Consider the following 25,266-nt stretch of genomic DNA (forward strand, 5'->3'; position numbering starts at 1 on the left):
ACATTATTAAAACCATGCAGAATATGGTACTTTAGCGATACGAATAAAAGAAGTAGTAAATTGCTTTATACACCAAATTAGAGATAAATGGTCTCAGTTAATGAATGCATATTAAATTCATTCTAATTATTCTAATTTGTGAACGATAACGCTCTGAAAGTTACTATGCATACACATATGCATATGCACGCGAGACAGTATGAATTTATTACATCCGTTTTTGAGTTTTACTATATGATTTCAAAGCATCAATTTATATATGTAGATTTATGACGGTTTCGTGCATAAATCTTGTTAAAATGTCAAGACTGACACTGTGATTTTCTCTTTTTAATAATATTTAATTATCGATCGAATTATTACTTCCTTTTATTGACGATTCTTTTATTAGTTTCCACTTTAATTCAAACCAGTAGTAGTTACTTTAAATTCATTTAATATTTTCATCTCTGTAAACACTTTGTAATCAATGTTTCGATAATTATCACTTCGTTAATAATTATTTCTCTGTTAATTTCTACTGTAACAAGTACATGCTCAATAGTAAATTTAAAAATTACGTTGATTATCAGTATAATCTCACGTACAGATATTGTTACTGCTGACGTTGAAAACGAAAGTTATGTAGTCTAAAGTTATTCTACTATGGAAGAGTGTAAACGTGCCGTATAGCACGTTCTTCGAACAGATTGTTTCATGTATGTACGGACAAAAATTTCCATGTCCCAAATAACAGGATTCTCGTTTCATAAGATGTACAACAAACTTGCATAAATCACTCACAGTGAAAGTTGCCCAATTGAGTAAATTATTCGCCGAAGAAATTTGTAGGTTTCCAAGACTCTCGTTTTCTCGATTACTTTTTAAATTAATTGCAAATGTTTTGAAAACAAAGGAACAGTATGTTAGAGAATAAGGCTCGAAATTTGTGACATATCACATGTAATCTAACCAATTAAAGTTAACATTTCACTGAGCTACGTAGACGTTGAATAAATGCGAAGTACAATGGAATTCTACAGGGTGTGCAAAAATTATATTACAAGATGATGCAACATTCTAGTACCAAAAAAATGCGAAAAAGTTCTTTACCAATTTGCAAGTTGAAGATCAAGCATTTTCGACCAACGTTTAAAAAACTTAGACTTGTATAGTTTGAAAGTCGTTGAAGATTATGCTGAAAATCATTGAAGCTTATGAATAGATAAAAAAGTAACATACATTTTTTTAAAATACTTCTAAATTAAACTTTTTGAATTATAGATATAATGATACGTTAATTTTTTAGGATGATCCAATCTTCTAACCGAAGAAGTTTAATAAAATATTTGAATGAACTAATAATTCGAGAATAAATTATCAGAGTATGAACTGAAAAACTGTGATTAAACAAGTAATTCTTACTTCTTTCGGGTATATATATCTAACGACATTCGAATAATTTTAAACGATACTATATATGGAGCTGTTATAGGTTGCTATTCACTAACCAACTTTGTAAAACAGAAACGTGTCAAGTAAACACCAACACGTTACGCGATGTGTTCGTGACTCGTAACTGTTATCGCTTTAAAATCTGTTACAATTGTCAAGGTCAGTGAGAACAAACGCTTGAACTTGTCACGGTTACTGAATAACAATTTTTCAGCGAGACAAATCAAGATCTGAGTAAAACTGGATGCTTTAAAACTTTAAATTGACGAGAATTGGCAATCATATTTTCTGCTGATCTTTCAATGACCGTCACAGAGTACACATTCACAATGAACTACATAGTTGACAAAAAGTGAGACTAGATAATTAGTCCTGCATCTAAACAAAGGATTGGATTAGGTCAGATTACTTTTCTGTAAGTGGAACTGTGCATCCGCAAATTGAAATTGCACTGATCTTTTTTAACAAAGTCGTATGTTTCTTTTTGCGCAAATAAATTCTCCATGTTTTGTAGGACATTCAAAATGTGAATAATTTACGAGTTATTTCAATCGTAAAACAAAAGAAGGGTTCCTCAAAATCGAATTTCACTCTTTTGAAGGCTGTCGTTTTGTTAATAATTGTCCCATATTGTTACAGCTTCGATTCCATTAATAATCATATTTGTATCATTGAAGAGTAAAATTTGTTCAAAGAAATACATAATCCGTACGGAACCCAAATTACTTCTACTTTAAATGGTTATTTTTCATTGACAAGAATAATCATAAAAATGGCCCCTCAACCCCGAGTGGCCCCTATTATTCGAGATAACTATTTAGAATTGTTTTCAAAGAAACACAACTATACGAAGCCTACATTATTCGTGCTTTCAATGGTTATTTTCCATTTCACAAAAGTAATCGTAAAAACGGTCACCCGTGGTCAATCGTAAAAATAGTCGTACGTGAAAGAAAAAGGCCAACACCGCGGTTTATCTCAAGAAACCGTAATTATTGCTCGCCCGTTATAAACGTTCCGCGAACGAGGAGAAAATATCGTTGCAGCTGAGAAACAGATCATTCGCAGCGACCGCGCCTCCAGAGGTCGTGAGCTCCCTTCCGTTAAGCAGGTATTACCTCAGCAACGAACTTTCACACCGGTCGTTAAAGTCTCCGCGGCCGAAAAGGAAAAGCGATTTTCATCTCCGCCGGTGAAGGAACGAAACGCTTCTGTCCGACGCGATCGTAACGGAGCCATGGCAAAAACCCGAAGAGAAAACACAGGTGGTTCCGTGTGCTTAACAAGTTAAGTGCCGACCCCTATCAGGAGAAAAATTCGTCACGAAGAGGGCTGTCTCTGACATTTGTAAAGAAAGTTGGCGAATGACCACGAGTACCTGCGTTTGCACAAACATACAGACGTTTAACAAAACGAGTGTACAAATATTTGAAGGTGAACAATACCGTCCCTGAAGAACGAGGGACCTAGAGATTACACGTTTCTATTCTAGCGTAATTACAAATTTTTTAACCTACTTTGAAAATCTATATTTTTCGAAAAATTATACTTGCGATACAACTCGATTCCGTTGGTAGAGTTTCTAATTTAAATTTATCATTGGAATAATATGTAACGATTCTAAAAATACATTTTAAAAAAATTGAACGTTTCGTGTAGTGGAATTGTGTTCGGTTAGTTTTTATAACATTTGGAAATAAGTAACAATAAGTGGCTCGTTTGCTCGGGGCTAAGAAGAGCGACTGCGCGAACGTACATCTGCGACGTTTGACAAAACGATGGGTGTATAAATGTTAAAACGTGACCGTCGACAACAGAAAATTGCTATGGTGATTATTGCTTTTGTCGATTGCGAAAGGAGAAACTTGTTGTTCGGTGTATTACTTGTATGCCATTTAATAGCTCCGTAGGGTTTCGCAAATTTAACGACGCGTGGAGGTCGTAGGAATTTTAATAACCGTTTGCTTACGATGACTTTTAATAGAGTTAAATAATTTGTTTAACTATTTTGTCGTAAAATATACGAATAATCGGTTAAATACTACAGAACAATTTTTAGCTATCAAGCAATTCAAATTTTTTATTTATGTGGATAGGTAGTGTATGGATGAAAGTTGATCGCTTTCTTTTTTACCAAAGATTTATAAATAATAATGAACGTTACGTTCATTTACAGGTACTCATCGGACGATCTATATCCTTTAATCTTAAGTGTAATTTGTATTAGACATCAACTGTTATACTTTATATATATTCTTCATTTAAAGAAAGTATGTTAGATCATTTAATTAGAACCTGTGGAGAGTTTCATTACGTTTGAATTTTGATTGATAAATTCTTACTATAATTAAAGTCACTAAATTTTGTTTATACAGTGGATTAATTACGGTAATTATAACTTCGCAACAACGATACGTTTGACCTCAAAAATTGCAGTAATTTATACAATACAAACTCAAGAACACTAGAAAATCAGTATGCAAACTAAAATTGTACAAATTACCCAATCTTGTTTTCTCACAATTTATCATACAGTATTATTTCTCTGATAACAATTTTCCACAGGATTACAAGTTGTATTTTGTCACTGGGACTGAAAGAAAAAATTGTTCTTTTGAAAAACAAGTTCTTCATCGTTAAAGAAGACTGTCCAAATAGACCGACTAACAATCAATAAAGGACAAGATATAGAAATTAACATCATACGAAAGAATAAAAGTTGCAACGAGAATTTTCTAAATTTCAAGATCACCATTACTTTTACTTACGAATCGTAGCCTCTTTCACATAGCACTATTGCTTCGTGAAAAACAAAAAGAGTGATCCATATTTGTAAAGATTCATTCTAGAATCTTCACATTTACTCCAAAGATATCCTTTCAAGTTTCAATGTCAAGAAGAATTTATCCAATGTGTATCGTCAAATTAATCCTTAGTAGAATTAGAAATTGTTAAACATTTCTTTATTAACTACAAACCCTTCACATATTTGGAACATCATCTTTCACAATGATCCATGACCCTATTCTTCTAAATTGAGAATCAATTTATCGAACCAAGATGGTGGCAGGTCGAGAGAATTAGTGAACCACTGGTCCAAAGACTATTAACACAATTTGTACAACGATTCTTACGAGTTTTCGAAAAAAAAGGTTAAGCATCAAATTCCTGGTTTTATGGCTGCGCAAATTCGGGGTGCTTCGGGTGTTAACGAAAAAGAAAAGGATGGACACCATCGAAAACTTTCTAAACCGCCGAATAATCGTGCGAACATCTTAATCTTGTCTGGTCCAACATCTCATTAACATGTTCGGAGGACGCTGAAAGAACATGTTCCCCGTGTGTTACGAATCGACTCGTCTGCACTTTCGGCGCGAGTTTCACTTTCGAGAATCGTGTTCGTTGACTGATCGTTCGACACGTGTCATCCTTGGTACATTCGCGAACGATAAAGTCAGCGACTCGTTGGTATCGTTAAAAACGAAATTGCTCTGCACAATGCGGTCATGAGAAGAGAGTCGCGCAATGTCTGATCTCTAATTAAGACAACGATTGCAGATCATTTTCTTCGAGTACTGTTTTACATTTAGATTAAATAATCTCCTCGGGCAATAAAATAACCGTGCACAGAATGTCTGATTAACGCCAACGTTCTGGTCTACTTTAATCGAAATAATTTTCATTCGTTCGCTTATACGAGGTCGTTTATCCTTTTCAACGGAGTCATCTAACAATGTCAATTAGAAATTTTACACGGATTTCTTGAGCGGTACTTATCGAAAGAGAGAAGAAATGCAAAATTGAGGAAAAGTAGTTTACGGATTCGAGAAGTTTCGATGTGAAATTCCCGATGTATTTTACGACGTTATCCGTGAGTGACGTCTTCATCGTCAATCGGCTTTCTACGAGCCGATTTTCCAGAAGACAATTCCCCCGACTCGTCATTTTCCAACATGTGAATGTATCCAGCGTGAATTTCTCCGCGACGGTCGGCCTATTAGAAAATAGCAACAACGCGCAAAAAAGTTAACGGTTCGTAATCGTTGTTCGAAAGTATACTACATATGCAAAGAAAGATGAATGTTACCGATAACGGGAATAGAATATTCGTTAAATGCGAATCTGTGCCATTGAGAACAAACTTAGAACATTGTATAACGATGAAGCGTAATTTCTTAAGAAATGTATTCGTAAAACACTTATCGTACAAATTCTAAAGTAACGTTTCCATGAGAATAATTTTAGAAAAAAGTTCCTAATGACAAAGAATTGTTTCCATGAAAATACCTCAAAAAAATGTATATTCTTTTGAACGAAAAATATAAAATGTAAGCCAACGTTAAAAGATAAAAGTTAAACGTCTCTTTCGATCTCTACTATATATGTGCTCTTTCCTGGTTCAATGGTGGACAATCCACGCGTAACAACAGGTAGGTTAACCTAATCGTCGTGATTCCAATGAAGCGAAAGACGTTGAGATAATGTACTTCCTGAATCTGACATTCTTGGCATCGAAAGCCTTAGTTCGTTGCTTGAATACCTACAAGCCTTTGAAAAAAATTGTCCTGTTGCATCAGAATGCGTGTTCTTGCGTTCTTGCGATACATCATTAACGAGTAATCTGTAATAATTAAACAGGTATCATTGAGCGATTCGCTGACCGATTGGATTAATTATCACGCAATAGCAATCACACTAAACCAGTCAAGATTTTGTGCGACACTTTATGTCGCGCGATGATATCCCACGTTCAGTTTCTTATTGTTGCGGTCGCACTTGGATTTCTTTAAGAGATCATTCTACTGCATCTGCTTCCCACGATCTACTTACGTATGTTTTATTTATTAAAAAGAATAATGAAAAACATTGTTACGTTTATTAATTTCGTAGTACACACAATTAGTCTCAGCGAGCTTCATCGTTATTATTAGAACGCTTTCGAACGTAATTTTTATCTCTTCAGAAGTGTAAAATAATTAGTAATTATGAATAATTAATGAACATAATACATGAACATAATTTATATTAAGTTACTTTACTTATTTATGTACGTAACACGTAAAAATGTTTACATTTGTAGCGTGAAATTGCAACATTATTATTATTATTATTATTATTATTATTTTACGAACTGAGCTTCTTTCTAATAGCATAAGATATATTTGTCTTCTTTGTAAAAATGAAATTTCTCGTAAATGCTTTATTACCACTTTAACTATCTTCATTTATTATTTATAACTACTTATTATTTTTACTTTACTGGAGAGGACCTAACACGTATAATCCAAAACGTTTTAACAATAAAAATAAAATTGTTGAAACTGAATACTATGAAATTTATTTGTTCCATGCAAACTACTTATTAACACTTATTAATTATTTTTCTACGAATGCAATTTTTCTTACACAGAGTGTACAAAGTACATCTTACTTTTATTGATTTTATTTCAGTTTTTTAATTAATTTCATACTGTTATTACAGACATGTTTCCATTGATTAAAAATTTAAGCAAAATTGGAAATAAAGTTGTAGAACACGGTACTCTATATTTTAGCAAGAACTAGAAACAAGTTTCTTAAACCTGATAGAATATTTTTTACATACTTTTGAAATTGCAACAGACATGACTAGAAAGCTGTCCCAAAAATTCATAGAATGACAAATATCTCAAGAGGGAAAGTGAATAGAATATATTTTTCACATCAGTATTATACAGGAAGTTTCAAAATTATAGTTGCAAACTTAAGGACACTCTTACTTCAGTACTTTAGAACATATGTGTATTTTCTCACTATAGTTATACCAAGAATTAGAGCGATAGAAAGATAACAAGTACATGACACTTATTGAAAATAGCTTCTATTACTCAACATTTTTTTCCCAAGCAGATTTAGTTGACACCTATAAGAAGACTTACTTTTTATGTGCACAAATTTAGCAATACTATTATTTCTGTATTCTTTCCACAATCCTCTTATTAACTCCTACATTTTCTTATACAAATGCTTTCAACAGAACTCACAAAATAAAACTCATTGTAAGATTATACACATTGTAAAATGTTTGATACTTTGAATCATCAGTCTGTCAAATAGAATTCCCAGTCTGCGATGGCTTGCATGCTCTCCAGATTGCAATATACATAATAGAAAAGTTAGAAAGAACTTTCTTGAGCACTCTATGCAAATGCAAAGCAATGTGAAAATTTACATCAACTGATACAGCGCATCATAATATAAGATTATTATGAATGGATTAGTGACCTATACCTACACAATGAAAATAAATCTAAACTCGACCTACTCCAACTATTTTCAATTATACATTTATTCAATTTTCATTATAAATACGAATGACATTTAATTAAAAATAACCCAAATGAGATACTGTTTGCACTCATTTTTGTCAAAAAAATCTCATTGCTAATAGCTTTATGAAGATATAGCGAAAAATACAAATATTATAATTTTCGTTAATTAATGACTCGTTCCACGAACACGCATACCACTCTCGATGAATGTAATTCACTTTCTTCAGTTTGCAATCTAAAGTTTGTTATCGAGATATAAACGATCAGCTGACTAAAATACAATAATAACCGATAAATTTTAACTGCTTATATGTTGATAGCAAAGTTTCAGATTATAAAATGATACAAAACGACTTTTCGATTCACCTTTGCACGAAGATTTCCGAAAAGACACCATATTTTCGATAACACCTTGTATACAATCGAGCAGGCCCAATTAAATTTCATATAACGAAGAATTACTATATTTCGCTAACTTCTATTTAGTCTCACTTTGTGAATTTCATTAACCATTTTATCTTACAATCAATTCTTAACTGCCTAATTTCTAAAACATCCCGTGCGTCGCAAACGTTTACCAACTGCTAAAGCTTCCGTCTGATCTTCGATCGACATTGAATTCAATATTTTCGGTCACATGACCGTTACCAAGCAACGCGTTCAAATTGGACTCAATGGACGTGCAACGACCAACTTTCGGGATTCTTGTGGTGGTTCTTGAGATTAAGAGGTGAACTTCGAGTGGTTAAAGGACGGTTAGTGCGGTACGATCGGAAACAAAATACCGTGAGAGATCTTCCTCGTCTTTACACCACGATGCTAAGAGATGGAAGACGTGAAAGAGAAGCCGCCGCGGGCTGAAGGCGGTACTTTCACTCGGCAGTGTGTCGAGGATGCCCGCGCTCATGAACTTGCCAGGCGTCCTCGTCGCTTGTGACGAGCGTTTAAGCTCGATATTACGAGCTCCGGGGTTCAAGTTTTGTCACGTGCAAGCCCGTGTTGCTTCGATGTAACGCCTCTCGACCGCGTTTTTTCTACGATTGTTCGACCAACGAGACTCCGCGGAATTGACACCACGACGCAAGAGCCCCAATTAACACATGTGCACGGGACCGAGATGATTTAAAGACCGGTCTAGATTCTAGACCACAAGATTTTGCGCAAATCTTGCGGAACTTTTTCAAAGTAAATTGTCTTGTTTCAAAATAAACCGATGGAAAAGATGTCCAGAGAGATTTGGCCGAGATTGTGACACCGCAGAAACTAAACGCGCACTTTCGATGAACAAATACAGCAATCCCTCAATACGACAAGTATTTATCCTCACCACTGTTTATCTTTAATTATCACAAGTTACCCATTGACTCATAAAACTGACGGCTAAATAAATCAGTAATGAAAATTAACATTTTATAGATTTGACGATGTACTTTCACGATATTATTATCGATGAGTAGTACTTTCGTTAAGGCCTCGTGAAAAATATAAAATTAAAATATTTATTTTCATTAGCGGATGAACCGATGTGTTTCGGTCTTGGATTGAGAATAAAAATGTCGATTCCTGCAATAAAACCATTATCCTCCTCCGATATAACAACACCTGTGCGCTATTTTATCAAGAGGTTACTATGTTTCGTATTACAAACAGGTTCAGGCAGAAACGCGGAAATCTCGTCTCGAGAAAGTGTGTTTTGACAGTGTCGCCAAGTACGCGGCGATTATACAATGAGTCCTTGGTGTTGAATAATGCATAGTTTCAACAGGGTCGGTAAAAAGATGAGCGGGCGCAAGTCAGATGCAATTTAATTGCAACGCGCGCTACTACGCACCGTATCGCGAGCGACGAGTGAAAGTCGAGGATGACAGGTTTGTAACAACGCCGAAGGAACGTCCTCATTCGGAACAATTTATTGGATAAGGCGTATAACTGGCGGAGAGTACTCGTGATCGATTTGGTCCGTCGAAACACCGATGGAAAGTGATCGAAAAAAGTCGCGAGTGAGAAAGGGCGAACCAAAAATAAACCCTGCATAAAAGTCGTGCAATATTCGAACAAGTCTTTTTAATACAATTGGACAGCTTTGTACCGATGATTGACAACCATTGAATTTACTTACGTATAAAAGGTTATGTTCTACTTCTACGGAACTTGAATTAGGGATTTGAATATTCTTTCACTATATTACTGATGGAATTTATTGATTTCTGATTTGGTTTAACAAAGATATAATATATTTCACTGGTAATTTTCATATGCAGAGTAATACACGTGTGATTCCATTAACTATCCAGAACGAGAATGTACAGGTCGAGCACGTGTGACGGAAAAAACTGCTAGATACAAAAGCACGTTGACTTAGATATCATGTGCTACGCAGTAATTTATACAACTAATAGATGTCGCGATTAGTACAGTTCTGAAAATTATTACCAACGGTTGTGAAGTCTCTTTGTCGCAAATATATCCTCCATCGTTTCGTAACAAACGCTTAGTATGTATTAGGCGCGATCGGTGGCGGCTGATCTTTCTTTAAGATTGGCTTATACGTCATCGCTGAACACGGAAAAAACTTTCTTCTCCGAGCACCGAAAAGATGCCACCTGCTTAAGGTGCAATGAACCTATCACCAAAGAAGACGCGTAGAGTATCCACACCCAATTCGAGGTTCGTCATAAATTCTTTGATAATTACTTTCTCTCAGACGGTGGTCACACAAGGGGCACAGATACGTCGGAACACACTTGGTTGGTACGACTACGTATTAAAACGAAACGGATCGGGATGTGTCCATTTTTCAAACGGCCCAAGTCATTTGTCTTTGCCGACCGTAAAAATAAACGGTACAAACGTACAGTTACGCTTCGAATCACGACTATAGCTAATCTATTTTTTGTTGTGGAATAAACCAAATCGTGAATAAAGTAAGTTTCAAATATATTGAACATCGGTGAAAAAGAAATCTATTGATTATTTCGAAACGAAAGTAATTCCTCAGGTAAAACTCGAAACGATAAAATCTGTAGAAACGCTACTCAAAACATTTCGAAGTTATAAAGAAAGTAGAAATTAGGTTATGGAAATTAGGTATTAGAATCGAACACGTTTCTGGATAATTCAGTGTAATGAACTATGTAGAAATTATAAAATAATTACAATAATATTACTGAATGCAAAGGTTAGAATTTAGTAGAAGAAATATAAGAATGCAATTTAAATACGCTCGATTTGTTAATCAATACCCTTATTGGTTACAAATCGCTTTGTGTTATTTCCTATTGGAAAGCTGTCTTTTGGCTTCAGGATTATACTTAATGAATTTACATTAGGCATACTTTTATTTTTTGTCTTGAAACAGAAACTTGTTTTTTAAGGACAAAATTTCACTTTAAAATTACGTTTTGTACGAGAGCATCTATTTAAAAAAAAAAAATAAAATGAACACTGTATAGATAGTTAATATCGAAGTGCATGCTTTCCACTATTTGTCAAGATTGGTGACAAACAGCTGCATAAACTTATAAAAATGTATTTTCAAAAGACATAGATTTTCGATTTGACAATATGTGATTAGAAAATTATTAATAAGCACAAAAATTAGTCTAGATTAAGGATATTCGCTCTCCACAGTTTTCAAGAGCTCTCTATATTTCTTTCACCAAGTATACGTTCAAGTACTTAAACTTTCAAAGTATTCGAATATGGGAGTACTAAAGCATTGAATATCTGTGCACTCGAATGCTCGAGTATGCAAACACCCAAGTATCTGTGTGTGTTGAGTACTTTAATGCCGAATATTTGAACAATAGCCGAATATTTGAACAAAAATAATCGAGTACTTTCGTGACCGAGTACACGTTCGAGTATTTAGACACTCGAATACTTAATACACGAGTTCAAATACCCGAGTATCCGAATACTCGAGTTCGAGTACTCGAGTACTTGGTCGTTCGAGTACACGAGTGATTAAATACTTGCGTGTTCGAATGCTCGTACACTTGGATTCGTGAATGCTTAAATATTTGAAACCTCGAGTACTTGAGTACCAGATCATCGATCGTTTGGAATACTTTGATATATCGGTTCGTTCGAGCGTTACAAGAAAGTTATTTCACAGATGACCCTACTTGAAAATTACACTCCTGTCGCATAAATCATTTCCGTTTTCGTGTTACAATTCCGTCCTCAAGGTAGAGATCAAGAGTTCCGCAGTTAATGAGACACTTTTCCTTGTTCACCGGTAAAACGACAAACCTAACCAACTATGGTAAGTGATAGATGAAAAGGCCGGAGCCTCAACCGCAGTATTAAGTTTCCATGGATATATACGTTACACGTATAAATTAATAGTATCTGTGTCTCGTGTGTCGGTTCATTAACTCCGCGAAAGCTGTCGTTGCAACGAAATTTATCGATGTTTCTCGAAAAAAATAGTGATCGTTTCGGATTCGAACGACTCGCGTGTTATACGACCGTCAGTAACTCCAGCGTAAAACTAATTCGAGTTTCAATTAACGCGTGCGGCTAATTGCGGGTGCATGCACTCGTACCACATAAGAAATGGGCTGTTAAAATCGTATATCCGCGAAACACGCGCATTGCAGCGATGGAATTCGAGACGGTTCTCGCGACCGATTCCACTACTGTAACAATTTCTTCTTTCGGCAATTAAGAAACGAAATATGTAAGATAGTCATAGGAACAAGTGTGACAAAATGAAAAGTGTCCAGGTAGCTTGGAAAATAACACGGTGGAAACGGAAGACACGTTACGGGAACACGGTGTGATGACCGAAAGAAAGTTTTTAATGATAAAAGAATAAACGTCGCCGAGCAGTGAAACTAAAAGCAATAAGCAATCAAAGGATAACCACCACGAGACATTCGTAGCCGCAAATTGTTTGTAGAAAATCCGATCGACGTTCCTCTACTAGAATTAATTTTCTAATTGAACGTCCCGAATCCTCGACACGCGATTATAAATTATAACATGCTTGTTCATACTCTTTATCTATAGAGGTCATCGATACCCTGGCTATAGAAAGACTTAAATGATACTTAATTAATTTCGAACGGTGACGCCGACATTGAATTAAATACCATAAATTAAACACTGAAAGAGGTGCCGCGTGTATGTGCACACCCGGAGATATCTGAACGCGAAACACACAAATACGGGAGAAGAAAGTCGACTGCACAGAATGCTCATCGGGAACTTCTTCTTGGTAGAAATCTGAATTTTTCCAGCAATGAGTCGCACGCCACAACTAACTTTCGATCGCTACCTCGTTGACGATATTTACATACGATTCTCGATACGAGAACATATTCTTAACAAACGATCGTGAAATTTGAAAATACCCCTATCGAAGGAAAATTCACTATTATCGTTCCGAGTGTTCTAACGAGTATAGTAATTAATGTTAAATCAAGTCCAATCGAATATCGACCTTTTGGAAATAGTAGGAACGTAAATCTTCTTAATACGGGATTATAGATTTATATCACAACCAGATAGAATTCCATTGATGTATTTTCTTTACACTTATTATTTCGGAAAAAAAAAAAAAAAACGACCAACACTTTTACACTTATCGCAAATGGGCGCGATTCACTGTCACACGACACGAGACGTATCCATAGCTGTTGGAAAACATGCGCGAATGTGATATAAAGAGAAACCGGGAACGAAGACGATAGTGAAAATAGAGAAACTTATCGTAGGAGAAGTACAGTGAATGAGTAGTTTCGTACTCACCAAGCTCATGATGCTGTCTGTGCCCACACTCGGTTAGCACGCGGCTTTTACTCGGGAAGATGATCTTCAGGTAGTGATAGTTTTGTGGAAAAGGAGGGGTCCACGATGTTGATACACGTGTATGGGACACATCAGCCATGGAAAAAACGACACGAGTAGGTGAATCCCTTTTCTTTTCGTTATTTTCCAAATATTGTTCAATGTGATCCATAATGTTGCGTTTTGAGACAGCTACTTGGTATTTGTAACATGAAACAAACATTGAATTCTAAATTAGAAGAATAATCGTTTTAACATGCCTTCAAATTTATCGAATAAATATTATATATTACCATGGTAAATCTACTGTAGTCATTTCTGAAATCTGATCTAAACTTAAAATATAATTTTAAAATTATTTGCTCGTGATTTAATTTGGTGTATAAATGTTCGAAGTGTGTATAGATTGAATGAAATAACATTTTGTAAGAGAATAATTGAATTAAAATAGATTTATAATTGGCACACAAATAATTAGAATAGTGTTCTTTACCATACATCGAGATGTTTGTTATTGAATAAATACGTACACTTTTTAAGGAGGGTTAAATAGTCATGTTGCATCATTGTAACCAAATAGGTTCATAAAGCAATCGAATGTTCTAGAAGATCAAGGTTTCGTATAGATCTAGTAATCCGGTATTAGTTGTACCTTTGAAAACATTTACACTATTATTTATTGTCTATGAAAAATAATACAGGATGTTTCTAAATGATGAAAAATACCGAAATTTGCATATTCCTTCTATCAAGTGGAATCAAAGAGTCTTTTACTATTTTGCAATTTGATGTTTCATTTTCGAAATACAAATAATTAAAGTTTAGGTATACTACTTTCGATGCGCACTGTTTAAATTTTAGACGGAAGATCGCGCTACGTTACATAGGTACATGTAACGTACACACACGAGAAATATACGTAAATATATGTCCTTATTCTCTCGCTTAATTTCGTAATAATATAGCATTATTTGTGTTTAGTGTAATAATAATAATTAAATTTGTCAAATTGTGGCATATACATGTACATACCTATGCAAATTGTATACAGTTCTAATTTTTCACTTTTCTAAAGAAAGGTTACACAAAGGTTTCGATTACAATAGCTGGTTCGTAGTAGCGACTCATTACCAAATATGCTAAAATTGTATCTCTTATGTAATGATGTAAAATTATCGTTAGTTAATGTACAATCGATTACTTCCGTATTCGATAATAAAGATCTACTTTAAATTTCCTTGATAAATTTCAAATTACTATCATAGAATTTTCATTTTATTTATTTTTTTAAAGACAATATTGTCGTAAATCGAAGTGGCAATTTTAACAATCCAAGCAAGCGATAAATATTTAATACATCTATCCAAATATATATATATATATATATATATATATATATATATATATATATATATATATATCAATTATTTAAATTTAAAGTTCCACGTTATCGGTACACGTGGTAACGTTTTTTTTTACTTTCAAGTATCTCTTATCTTTACGCTGACGTAATATTTGCATGTAAGGAAATTTGTTCTTCTAAAACATATTGTAACAGACTGTAACGTATCACATGATTCCTCTGAAACTATTACTTTTTGAGTGGTAATATTTTAGGTCTATTGCATCAACTGAAAATATAAGGAAATAATCCATAGCAGCCATTATGATCTTTAATTGAGTCGCAATACAGACAGACCAAAACCATGGCGGCGGTACTGTTGGCAAAATTGTACTTTCGCTGTGTTGTACGTTTTTCCGACCGAGAGTACAAACGTTGAAGGAATAACATTGTGAAAATTGAATCGGGCTAAAAATGGTATGTAAGATGTTGGAAACACTGACTGTCCTTTCATTGTTATTGCATAAAAAGTTTGCTACATCAACATAACCTAAACCAAAGCAGACAACGTCATTCTACGTATCATTTTTCAACGAAATATTTAATAGTTTGTACTATTTACCTGTTTTAGTTTCATTTAATTTTTGTAACGAGAATTCATTTAATGGTTTAAGTAATTTATGCCTATTTCTTTTTTTATTTATATCAATAGAGTCACTCCAGTGAATCTGGTGAATCGGATGACGGTGGAGACGATCAGGAAGGCTATTCTTTTTCGGAATCCAACATCGAGGATGCTTTAACATCTTTTAGAGAACAATGGCAACGCGAATTAGATTTGTCACCAAAACGAGATATAGCCAAAGCTCATTCCTCAAAAACGGTTAAAATTGATGTTGCTTATGATGATGAATCCATTGAAACCAGGGTATAATACTTGTTAATACTTATTTTAAAATAGTTATAAGGTAGAAGAAATTATAATGTAATTATAATATATAGAAGAAATTTTATATTTTAGGCAAAAAATTTATTTTTGAAAGGAGTTGAGTACGAGCAAAGTAGAAAGTTTTACGAAGCAACTCAATTTTACAAACGTGCTGTACAATTAGTTCCTGACATTGAATTTCGTTTGTACGATTCGACAAAACTAAAATCTAACGACGAGAGTCTTGAAGATTTGGATAATGGTGTGAATAATATTGATGATAACAGTGAAAACCACAATGATAAAAGTGAAGAAGAAAGCGATTTATTCATTAAGTTATGCAAAATTATAAATCTTAATAAATGTGTTTGTTTTCCTAAATTTGAACAAAATGTGAGTGTTTATTGTTTGAAATTAAAGAATAATTTTATAAATTGTGTTAAAGCACATTTGAACGCAACATTATTATTATCAAACATCATAGTAACCATTGCAATACATTTCTTATTCCAGACAACACATATTTCTGCCTTGCCTATAGAAATAGTGCTTTATATCTTGAGGTGGGTAGTATCGTCGGAACTTGACTTGAGATCACTTGAAATGTTTTCCAGAGTATGCCGTGGATTTTATATATCTGCAAGAGATTCAGAAATTTGGAGACTTGTCTGTGTTAGGTAAGCCATAAATATCTCTTATGAAATTTCTCTTGATAATAATGAAACAACTATGTAATTAATAAATTACATAGAGTATGGGGGGTAAACTGTGGAACTTATGCTCCGCAATACCAATCATGGAGAGAAATGTATTTACAACGGCCTAAATTAAGATATAATGGATGTTATATATGTAAGATCAGTTATATACACGATGGTGAAAATAGTTTCCAAGATCGATTTTATAGACCTTGGCATCTGGTGGAATACTTTAGGTACCTGAGGTATGAAATTGTATAACTTGATGTAAATGTCTGTTGCTACACGTTTTAATTCTTCTAATGTTTTCTCAATAAACAGATTTTTTCCCGAAGGAAAAGTTCTAATGCTAACTTCAACCGATGAAGCACAAAATTGTGTAAATTCCTTAAAAAATCGTATACCACGAGATCCGTCGATTCTTATTGGCTATTATAGATTGCACGATAATTGTGTTACTCTGGTGCTCAGAAAACAAGAAGTGCAAGAAATTACTACTTACAAAAGAAAGAAAAGAGAACCTATACATGACAATGGGGAACAAACGTTTCACATTGTAAGTATTTTGTAGTTGTAGTATTAAATTAAAATAGAGTACGTATTTTAGGACAATATTTTTGGATTGTTATAGGAATTTGAAATTCAAAATCACTTTAGACGGATGCATTCACAATTGAAATGGCTGAGCTACACTATATTTACGAAATATCGAAATGGACACGAAGTAAAGATGTGCTTAAAGGAACCATCTGTAAAAGAATGGAGGGTATCGGCTATTGGCGGGCGATATCCACCTCTTAAATTCACTAGGGTTAAAAGTTACATCCAAGAAAGTGAAGTTCCATTACAGTAATTGTAACAGAATATAAAATTATTACTCATCCACAGTACGTAAAAGTACAATAATGGAACAAAGATCTAAGAGAAGAGTAAATTCTGCTGGCCAGCGTTATTTCTATAAATTACTCTTGATGTACATTGTGAACACATAATATATTAACATATTTTTTGGCTTCTTATGTATGATAAATACGGTCGTAATAAGAAAATACTTTATTCTTAATTTGTTATTCTATTGTTTCATAAATAATTTTTATTTACCTACTGTACAATTCTCACATTACAGTTTTCTTTTAAATTTTATTACCTATGTTAATTTTTAAATAGATAGCATAGATAAATAATTCACAAATTTATTTTATTATTATGTTATGCACTTTATAGTGCCTTATGTGCTTTCAAAATAGGTGCTTGTATTGGAAAAATTATTTTTATATTTTATTTATATTTATTATCTATGACATTTTTCATAGAAATAAAACGAAGATTAATGGCTTTGACACAGCAGGTTTATTATTAATAATTAATTTTGGTCAAACTATATGCTACTGGAGCATGCAAATGTATATGATGAACAATCGGAACCGCAAGAACACATTTGCATGTCAAATTGTATACAAACAGTATGTATATCGATTCAGTACATGTACTGTTTATTGGTAATTTTCGTTAAGATAAAATATTGATTAAACTGTATTTCTTGCGGTTCTGTTCTATTCTAATTTTATATAGACTCTCACTTAGAAATGTATACACTCAGTCAAAGTATATGAAACAACCGAACATATGATTAATCAAATGCGTACTATTTACTTTGTAATTATGAAAACTATTGAATGGATAAGTCGATCTCTTTCTAATATAATTTCTCAATACTTTAATACGAGTAATTAATCTATATACGAATAATCGAATAGCGACGGAATGGAATGAATTCCGATCGATATTTTGGAAATGTTTTATGCTTTTAAATGGTAGTATTGACATTTATGAAACGATGTATCGAATTAAAGAGATGAGTGCCCTGGAACACATCTTGTATATTGCTATGGATGTTTATTATTACAATTACGATAATAAACGTATTTTTGATGTGCTTATTCCGTCTCACTTATTTCATTCGAGAGATCTTTTCTTTTGTTTACACTGCCTTTATTTACATTATTCTTTTGCCTCTTACCAATGTTTAAATTAGTTTGGGCACTTGTTACTTTATATCATTATTCTCGATATGACAAATTCACTTTTGTACTCATGATTGTACTTAAACTCTTCCACGTTTTTGTAAAAGACGCTCACAGCGTTTTTATCACTATGAAATTTTGATACAATCTTTCATTTCTGTACAATTGTACTTAAAAAGATTTCTCCGCTCTACGAGCGAAAGGCGTTCTGGTCATCGATTGCAAAGCACCTACACAAATAATCGTCGGCTGTCGTAGGCTTAAATTTATCACAGACTACAGTGAAAGGTTTTCACGATTCAATCACAGTTCATCGTGCATCGACGGAACAGAGCTCGACCCGTTGCACGCAGATGGATCGGCCATCCAAGTGAGATCCTGCAGTGTGGCGGCGTGCATGGAACACACTGCCAGGACAACTAGCACATGCATCAGATTGTGAGAATTCAATACCAAATCCAATTTTCCTGGGATCCACTTTTCAGGTATGCGCAAAGCTCCAATGGTTGCTCCAATAACAGCTATCAGGTCCTGAAAAACAATTTATGCGATTCTCTTACAATATTTGATTTCAAGTACAAGTTTCAAATTTTTGTAATGATCTATGGTGGAGGATTTTGGAGAATATTAGGTTCGTTAGAATGAAAAAAAAAAATACTCTCAACAAGACGTTTCAAAAACCATCACCATTTTAAGATCCTTTACACACTTTTTGTATTAATGTAGATTTAAAACAGACTTATATTATCTTGACATTTTTTAATTTACCTGTAGCACAATATGGTGTAGCGCATTTGGAGATCCACCGCCAATTCCAAAGCATCGTAGAGTCATTACCATCATTCTCATTAGAAAAGGAGGCGCGAAACATAATCTTCTCTCCCACGGAGAATACGCATTCATTGCCTATGGAATAAGTGGCGTTCAAAGATCACGAAGATTGGAAACGAGAATTAAACAAATTGCTCGAAATTACATAATGAAAACGGTGTACCTTAAGGAGTCCCCAAATGCTAAGAGAACAGTAGATAAAAATACAGCAGTACCAGAAGCTGTTGGGTAAACAGTGAACGGATGCTGCCATCATGGGTATTGCTCCTGAAAAGATGAAAGAAAGTCTCACGATTAGATCGATAATCATTTGCAGCTGCATTGTTTATCCCTTTCGAACCTGAAACTTTGACGTTTTTAACCCGGTTGCATTAGCTAATAATATTTTTTACGTAAATTTTAAATGTTTGGTGCAAAACATATTAAGATGGAGTATTTATTTATTTATTTATTAAAGAGGTAAAGTGTAGTCTCTACAAATTATAGAAATATAAAAAAAGAACGAAACTTGAATATTAAAGAATTAATAGAAAAAGAAACAAACGAAAGAGTTCATTACATAGTTTCATAAGATATTTAAATAGTATGTATACGCGTGTGTGTATGTGTATATATATATATAAAATACACAAATTTGTTGACTTTAAAATATCGTGCACAAATATGTTGCTATCAGGTTCGAAAGGGTTGTTCGATTTTGAATCGTGTTACCAAAACTTTGACACAGCCATATGCCAATCATGTCTAATTTCAGCAGTTTCTTGTAGAAGACGTCGTCGTAATTTAAGTTCATGAAGAGATGATAAATGAAAGATCCGATCCATGGACTAACGGCGCCGATTAAGTGACACCATGACAAAATTCCCGTGAAGGTACCTTGGGCACTCCATGGAAGAAGTTGCGGTATCGTCAGTAGCATGTATAAAATAGCGAATCCTGGGAAGTAATTACTCGTATAAATCAATTTAATGTCGACTCTCAAGTCAGGAAAGCATACTTATCGAAAATCGACTGTATGTAAACGCAAAAAATATCCACTGGTACTATTGTTACTGCAAATATCGTACAACGATCCCTGTGCAACAAGTGTCTGCTTTTTTTTTTTATCGTAAGTACGCGCGAGTAACGAGACGATTAGGAAGCAGTTCTGGAGATGTTCTCCGTTATCTGTAATCTCTGACTCGATAACATATTATTCCATCTCTTCTGATCGCTGTCACAGAATTTTATCACGTCGTATTGTGTAGGTAGAACATTGCGCACATAACTCAACGGTGTGTTAAATAAATAATTCATCGAATAATAGCGCAACATGATTTTACATTTACGTTCGGTTTCGCGATCACGCTTTCCTCTTTGATTATTAATGAACTTGAATCCTTTGATGTGATCGACGTACTGTGATATTTTCGTTTCAGAAATTTTCTGCACGATGTTCACGCAAATTACTTTCACACGTTGTTTTTTTCCTCGAGTGAATTTATCGATTCTATTAATACGGAGCACTGTTGTCATTTCCATGTATTGGTGTCAAGAGTAAATCCAGGAAGAATAATGTACGGCTTCGACGATCGATTTTTAGTTATCCCGCAATGCGCTGATCCGAATATGAAGATCTTTCGTGCTGGTTCACCTTGAAATCGCGTAACTCAAGGGTAATCCATTTTTCTATTTAATTCAATCAGACTGAACCACTCTCGACGTTCTATAAGGAGCTTACAAGCTACAGAAATCTATTAATATCAATACGAATGAATTTTCCTATTTTATCCTAATTTTCCATATTTTATATCACTATCTATCCTTTGTGTTTATCCTTCAAATTTCAGTGCTATAAAAATCCACCCTATAAACACACACTAACGTTTCTCTTCTAAGAATAATTTATATCATTAATGATACATGAAATTAATAATTTCGATATAACATTCATTTTTATCGAGTACATTACTTTTTTAAAATGTTTTTGGATAAGCACGAGCCCGGGATAATTCGGTTCCTCGAACGTAGCAATAATAAATTATAAATAATTTACTATTTAATACTGCGCATTCAATGTCGTTTAATATTTCATATGTCTTTCCAGGTTCCTCGAATAACACCGATTGAAGTAATCGTACCCGCCAATGGATTCGCCCGGTACAAACGCGAAAACTTTACTACATTCGGACCAGACTCGGTAGGTGGCTCAAGGTCACTCCTCCCTACTTTCACACCGCGTCAATTCGCCCTGCAGTTTGAGGGGGAACGACCCTTCGGTGACCTTGAGCAGTCAATTCGCTTCCGATTCTCGCGTACAACGACTTACCGTGTGTCATGATATTGACAGTCTCATTGTGGATATAAAAGAGGCTACCGAGGCACTGGCGGACGGTCATGAGCGGTCTGTACCCGGTGCGTATATGGGGGTTGAATTGCAGGTGTTTGGGCATGTCGCTCCATCGTCGCAACAGGAGAATTCTCGGTTTCTCCTGGCGCGATGGTTGCTCGTGCATCCCGCCGTTTTTGACGTCCCGACGCTCGAACGAGTCCTTGACGTCGACGTCCTGTAGCGGAGGGTTTGACGCCTCCGCATGATGCTCACCGTCTCGTAGCGACGTCGTGCGGTCTGAATAATGCTTGAGGGATATTCGAAGCACGGGCACACACGCGGGGTAGAGCGACGCGTCCGCGAGCAGCGTCCCAGCCCTCGGTGACGGCGACGGCGACGTCGTTACTGCATCAGTTCTGTACTCGAGGCTCTGTCCACCACCATCCGCGATTCCGGCCTCTCTGACGGTGCCGTTACCACGGAGACCGCATCGATCCTTTTCATTGCCTGAGAGAAAGCGGTACCGCGAATATACACGGCCAGTCTCCACGAACCCGCCAATCTACTCTCTCCCCACCCTCTCTAGGAATGCTGGAGGCGCAATCCCTTTTGCGCCCCCACTTGCCCAATTCGCTGGACGATACCACTTTTGTAACTGGCGTCGCAACGGGGAGAGTGACGCTTTGAAATATATTTCAGAAGGATACATTCGCTTTCTAAATATTTAAGAAGATATTTTAGAAGAAAATACTCGCTTTCTAAGTATGTAGGAAGAGTATTTGAACGCGCACTTTGCCCGATTACGAAGCGCGAAGTATGCGGAAAACGGGTTAAAGAAAGACAGTTCTTTTTGTTCGCTAGGACTTGATGTTGTATGATGACAAATTGGAGGAGAGAGAGATTGCAAGGTTTGCGTTTGAATTTTTAACGGTATCGTTAACAGGATCGTTTTCTTGTAACGTTATTTTTTTTTTTTTTTTTTTTGTTACAGCTCCGTTGCCGCAATCTTTCACAAATGGGTAATGGAAAATCGTATACCTACAGATCCAGTTCCCCAGTATTCTTCGAGTCTGTTTTTGGCGCTTGAGGGATCCGCTCGAATGCCTTTTATAGCCGCGACCAGATTTTTTTAGGAAATACATGGACCTTGATATTCATAGGGAAGTTTAATTAAAAGGACAAATTGGTTTTTGCATTAGTTTATTGATTGACTAACCTTCAGTTTCGTCGTAATCTTGACATCCATTTTATCGGCGACATGTGTGTTTCATACGAATACGATTCACGAAGAATTGGAGTATCTGGTCATATTACCGAGCACTCAAAATTTCACTAACTGGTACGATAATTTAAAGCTTCGGTGACGAATCAATTATTATTATTTGTCATTTTATTACAAAATGTCCCGAGACGTTCGTAATAGGATATTTTTACATGTTTGCAGCGTAGTAGTACCCGTCGCTTTCGCGGGTCGTCAACATTTGCCTTCAAATTCGAATTAACGAACCGTGAATGATGGATAATATTTTTAGCTCGTTCATTAAATCGAGCTTTCGTTCGGGTACGAATGTTGGTTTCGAGCCAACATTGAATAAGATTTGAATGCTACGTAAATTGAAAATGACCGTACGATATTTAACGACTTTAAATTGTTCTCCTAGCAACTGTCTTTTCTCGTTGAACGTCATTTACTGTCTTTCAAGGGGAACAGGAAGCCAAAACCTAAACGGTGAACGCGAATTTTTGCGCGACGTGCCTCCTGCGGCTGCAGTCGCTGGAAATAAGGACAGACGCTCGACTTTAATCAATGGACGGTTTCCAACTTGTAAGCTTATATAATTAATTCGTGAATCATGTGTTTTCGCCTTCCATACGTGAAATCATTTATTCCGTTGTGTTCGTTTGATCGAGCAATGCAATCTAAGAATAGCAATGTTTTAAAGACAATACCCTTTGTTGTTCAATTACGATCAAACGTGACAAATTTGTGTCGCGTGTGGGGTTAGTTATAATACAGCGCAAGCGCCAGACAGTAAAACACGTTACCTGCACGGAGCCCTCTTGGTAAGCTGCAGCTACCCGGATAAGATGGGTGCAGGTTTCGTACAGTGTCTGTTCTATCGTTTTACCACCAGTAGCACATCTGTATTAAGTAGCGTGTTAAAGGATCAGAGCAAATATCTGTATTGTAAACGACAGGTACGTGGAGTGAAAATTACGTGAATGTAAATTGAACTTTATATTCGTTTACGATTTTATTGATTCTATTAATTCAACGATCGTGATATTCCCTCGTTCGCAACGTTATTAGCGTAGTTCCTGTCACATCGCACGATCTTGTGTATGGGGTAATTACGATTATGTGTTGTTATCGACGTGACCTCGTCGGATCGAGATTGCTTTGTATCGAAGAATTCAGTGTATCTTCGATGGTTCCAAAGTGTAGCGTCACGGTACAGCATTATTATGTTATTTCTTTCTTTCTTCAATATTTTGTGATTCTTTGTATCAAGTTTCACGATAAAAATATGATTAAATCAACCGCGATGTAAATCGATTATTGAATTGCTTGCAGCAATCGTACAAAGAATTATGGACGTTCGCAGCAGATTTGATCCCTTCTGTAACAACGAAATACTACAACCAGACTCAGTCTAATTGTAAGCACATGACGTTCAATTTGTTAAATCAGGTGAGCTAATTTTAATTCTTGTTTTTAATTTTCGCGGCTACTTTTCATTCTGCGCAACTCGTGTTGTTAGCCTGTCAAAAGTTTTACCGATAACGATGTAGTTACCCTCTCTAATACCCACTTGTGGTGTGGTGCCACCTAGGATAATATACAGAGGTCATCAACTAGCCATTCGGAATTTACATACATACATCTTTATCTCGGAACCTCGTGAACATCATGATTTGTCTTATTTTCAGTTAAAATTTAAGTATGTTTTGGAATTTAATGACTTTAATCAAATGTGGTGTTGTGCGGCTAATTAATAATTTGATTTGGGGACAGGTATGTAAGGTTTCTGTTACAAATTAAGTACAGTGTAATCGACGCTTCAAATTGAACACAAAATTGTTTTCGTAAATGGTAATTTAGATAAAAATATTGCTTTTATTATATGGTGATACTAGGTGCACAGCGATTTAGCACTGTACAATATCATTCTCGTGTATTTTATGTACGTTATATTTCTTCTTTATGCCATGCATATGCGAGGTTATCAAACACACATCATACATATCTCGAATATTGTACAATTCAATCTAGATATTGTAATCGTATTTCGGTATAGACAATAACATTCAAATATTTCATTTCTATATTACATAATATAATCAATAGAATTTATTATTTATTGTGTATAAATATTTGAATCGTTAAGATCGATGCTACAACACTGATCGAAGTACTGAAACTAACTGAAAAATTTAAATAATATTTTATAATTTCGTTATTTAACTCCAATGTTAACGTATTTTTCTGTGCACCAAAATTTTGAAATAATATTAATGTCTCGAGACTAGGCATACAATTTTATTCAAATAAATTACGATTATTTTTAAATTCAAAAATATTCTTTTTAC

The 25,266-nt window shown here is 34.9% G+C and overlaps 3 protein-coding genes and 1 long non-coding RNA gene across 10 annotated transcripts in view; 3 read left to right on the forward strand and 1 right to left on the reverse strand.

Annotated features, from left to right (window-relative positions):
* The first annotated feature begins 10,280 nt into the window (after positions 1 to 10,280).
* On the forward strand, positions 10,281 to 18,449 carry LOC143149773 (F-box only protein 9). 3 transcript variants are annotated; one of them, XM_076317398.1, is made up of 8 exons: positions 10,281 to 10,412; positions 15,159 to 15,360; positions 15,596 to 15,811; positions 15,905 to 16,204; positions 16,325 to 16,488; positions 16,563 to 16,754; positions 16,831 to 17,065; positions 17,141 to 18,449. In XM_076317398.1, exons 2-8 carry the CDS (start codon positions 15,358 to 15,360, stop codon positions 17,360 to 17,362), a joined length of 1,332 nt encoding a protein of 443 aa, XP_076173513.1. In that variant the 5' UTR covers positions 10,281 to 10,412; positions 15,159 to 15,357; the 3' UTR covers positions 17,363 to 18,449. The 3 variants fall into 3 exon arrangements, with proteins under 3 accessions (XP_076173513.1, XP_076173514.1, XP_076173515.1); XM_076317399.1 differs by lacking the exon at positions 10,281 to 10,412 and adding an exon at positions 13,520 to 13,657; XM_076317400.1 differs by lacking the exon at positions 10,281 to 10,412 and adding an exon at positions 15,041 to 15,062.
* Positions 17,592 to 23,082, reverse strand: LOC143149775 (progestin and adipoQ receptor family member 4). The gene is made up of 7 exons (XM_076317403.1): positions 22,892 to 23,082; positions 22,714 to 22,821; positions 21,673 to 22,182; positions 20,076 to 20,300; positions 19,528 to 19,631; positions 19,302 to 19,439; positions 17,592 to 19,064 (listed from the first exon to the last, which is right to left on the reverse strand). The coding sequence occupies exons 3-7, from the start codon at positions 21,857 to 21,859 to the stop codon at positions 18,837 to 18,839; spliced, it is 882 nt and encodes a 293-aa protein (XP_076173518.1). The 5' UTR covers positions 21,860 to 22,182; positions 22,714 to 22,821; positions 22,892 to 23,082; the 3' UTR covers positions 17,592 to 18,836.
* Positions 20,128 to 22,868, forward strand: LOC143149777 (uncharacterized). 2 transcript variants are annotated; one of them, XR_012992867.1, is made up of 3 exons: positions 20,128 to 21,019; positions 21,451 to 22,583; positions 22,667 to 22,868. It is a non-coding gene; the product is annotated as an uncharacterized LOC143149777 (long non-coding RNA). The 2 variants fall into 2 exon arrangements; XR_012992868.1 differs by having other exon boundaries at positions 21,451 to 22,195.
* Positions 23,083 to 23,467: 385 nt separating the features above from the next.
* Doa (CDC like kinase darkener of apricot) overlaps positions 23,468 to 25,266 on the forward strand; it is a 40,684-nt gene continuing 38,885 nt past the window's right edge. The window contains exons 1-2 of one of the 4 annotated variants that reach the window (XM_076317388.1): positions 23,468 to 23,500; positions 24,251 to 24,367. In XM_076317388.1, the coding sequence (XP_076173503.1) occupies positions 23,483 to 23,500; positions 24,251 to 24,367 (135 nt within the window). In that variant the 5' untranslated portion in view covers positions 23,468 to 23,482. Of the gene's footprint in view, positions 23,501 to 23,748; positions 23,875 to 24,089; positions 24,129 to 24,250; positions 24,368 to 24,604; positions 24,692 to 25,266 lie in introns of those variants that run through there. The other 3 variants (XM_076317386.1, XM_076317387.1, XM_076317390.1) reach the window with 3 other exon arrangements.

The sequence above is a fragment of the Ptiloglossa arizonensis genome, chromosome 8 (assembly GCF_051014685.1).
Source record: "Ptiloglossa arizonensis isolate GNS036 chromosome 8, iyPtiAriz1_principal, whole genome shotgun sequence".
Lineage (NCBI taxonomy): Eukaryota > Metazoa > Arthropoda > Insecta > Hymenoptera > Colletidae > Ptiloglossa > Ptiloglossa arizonensis.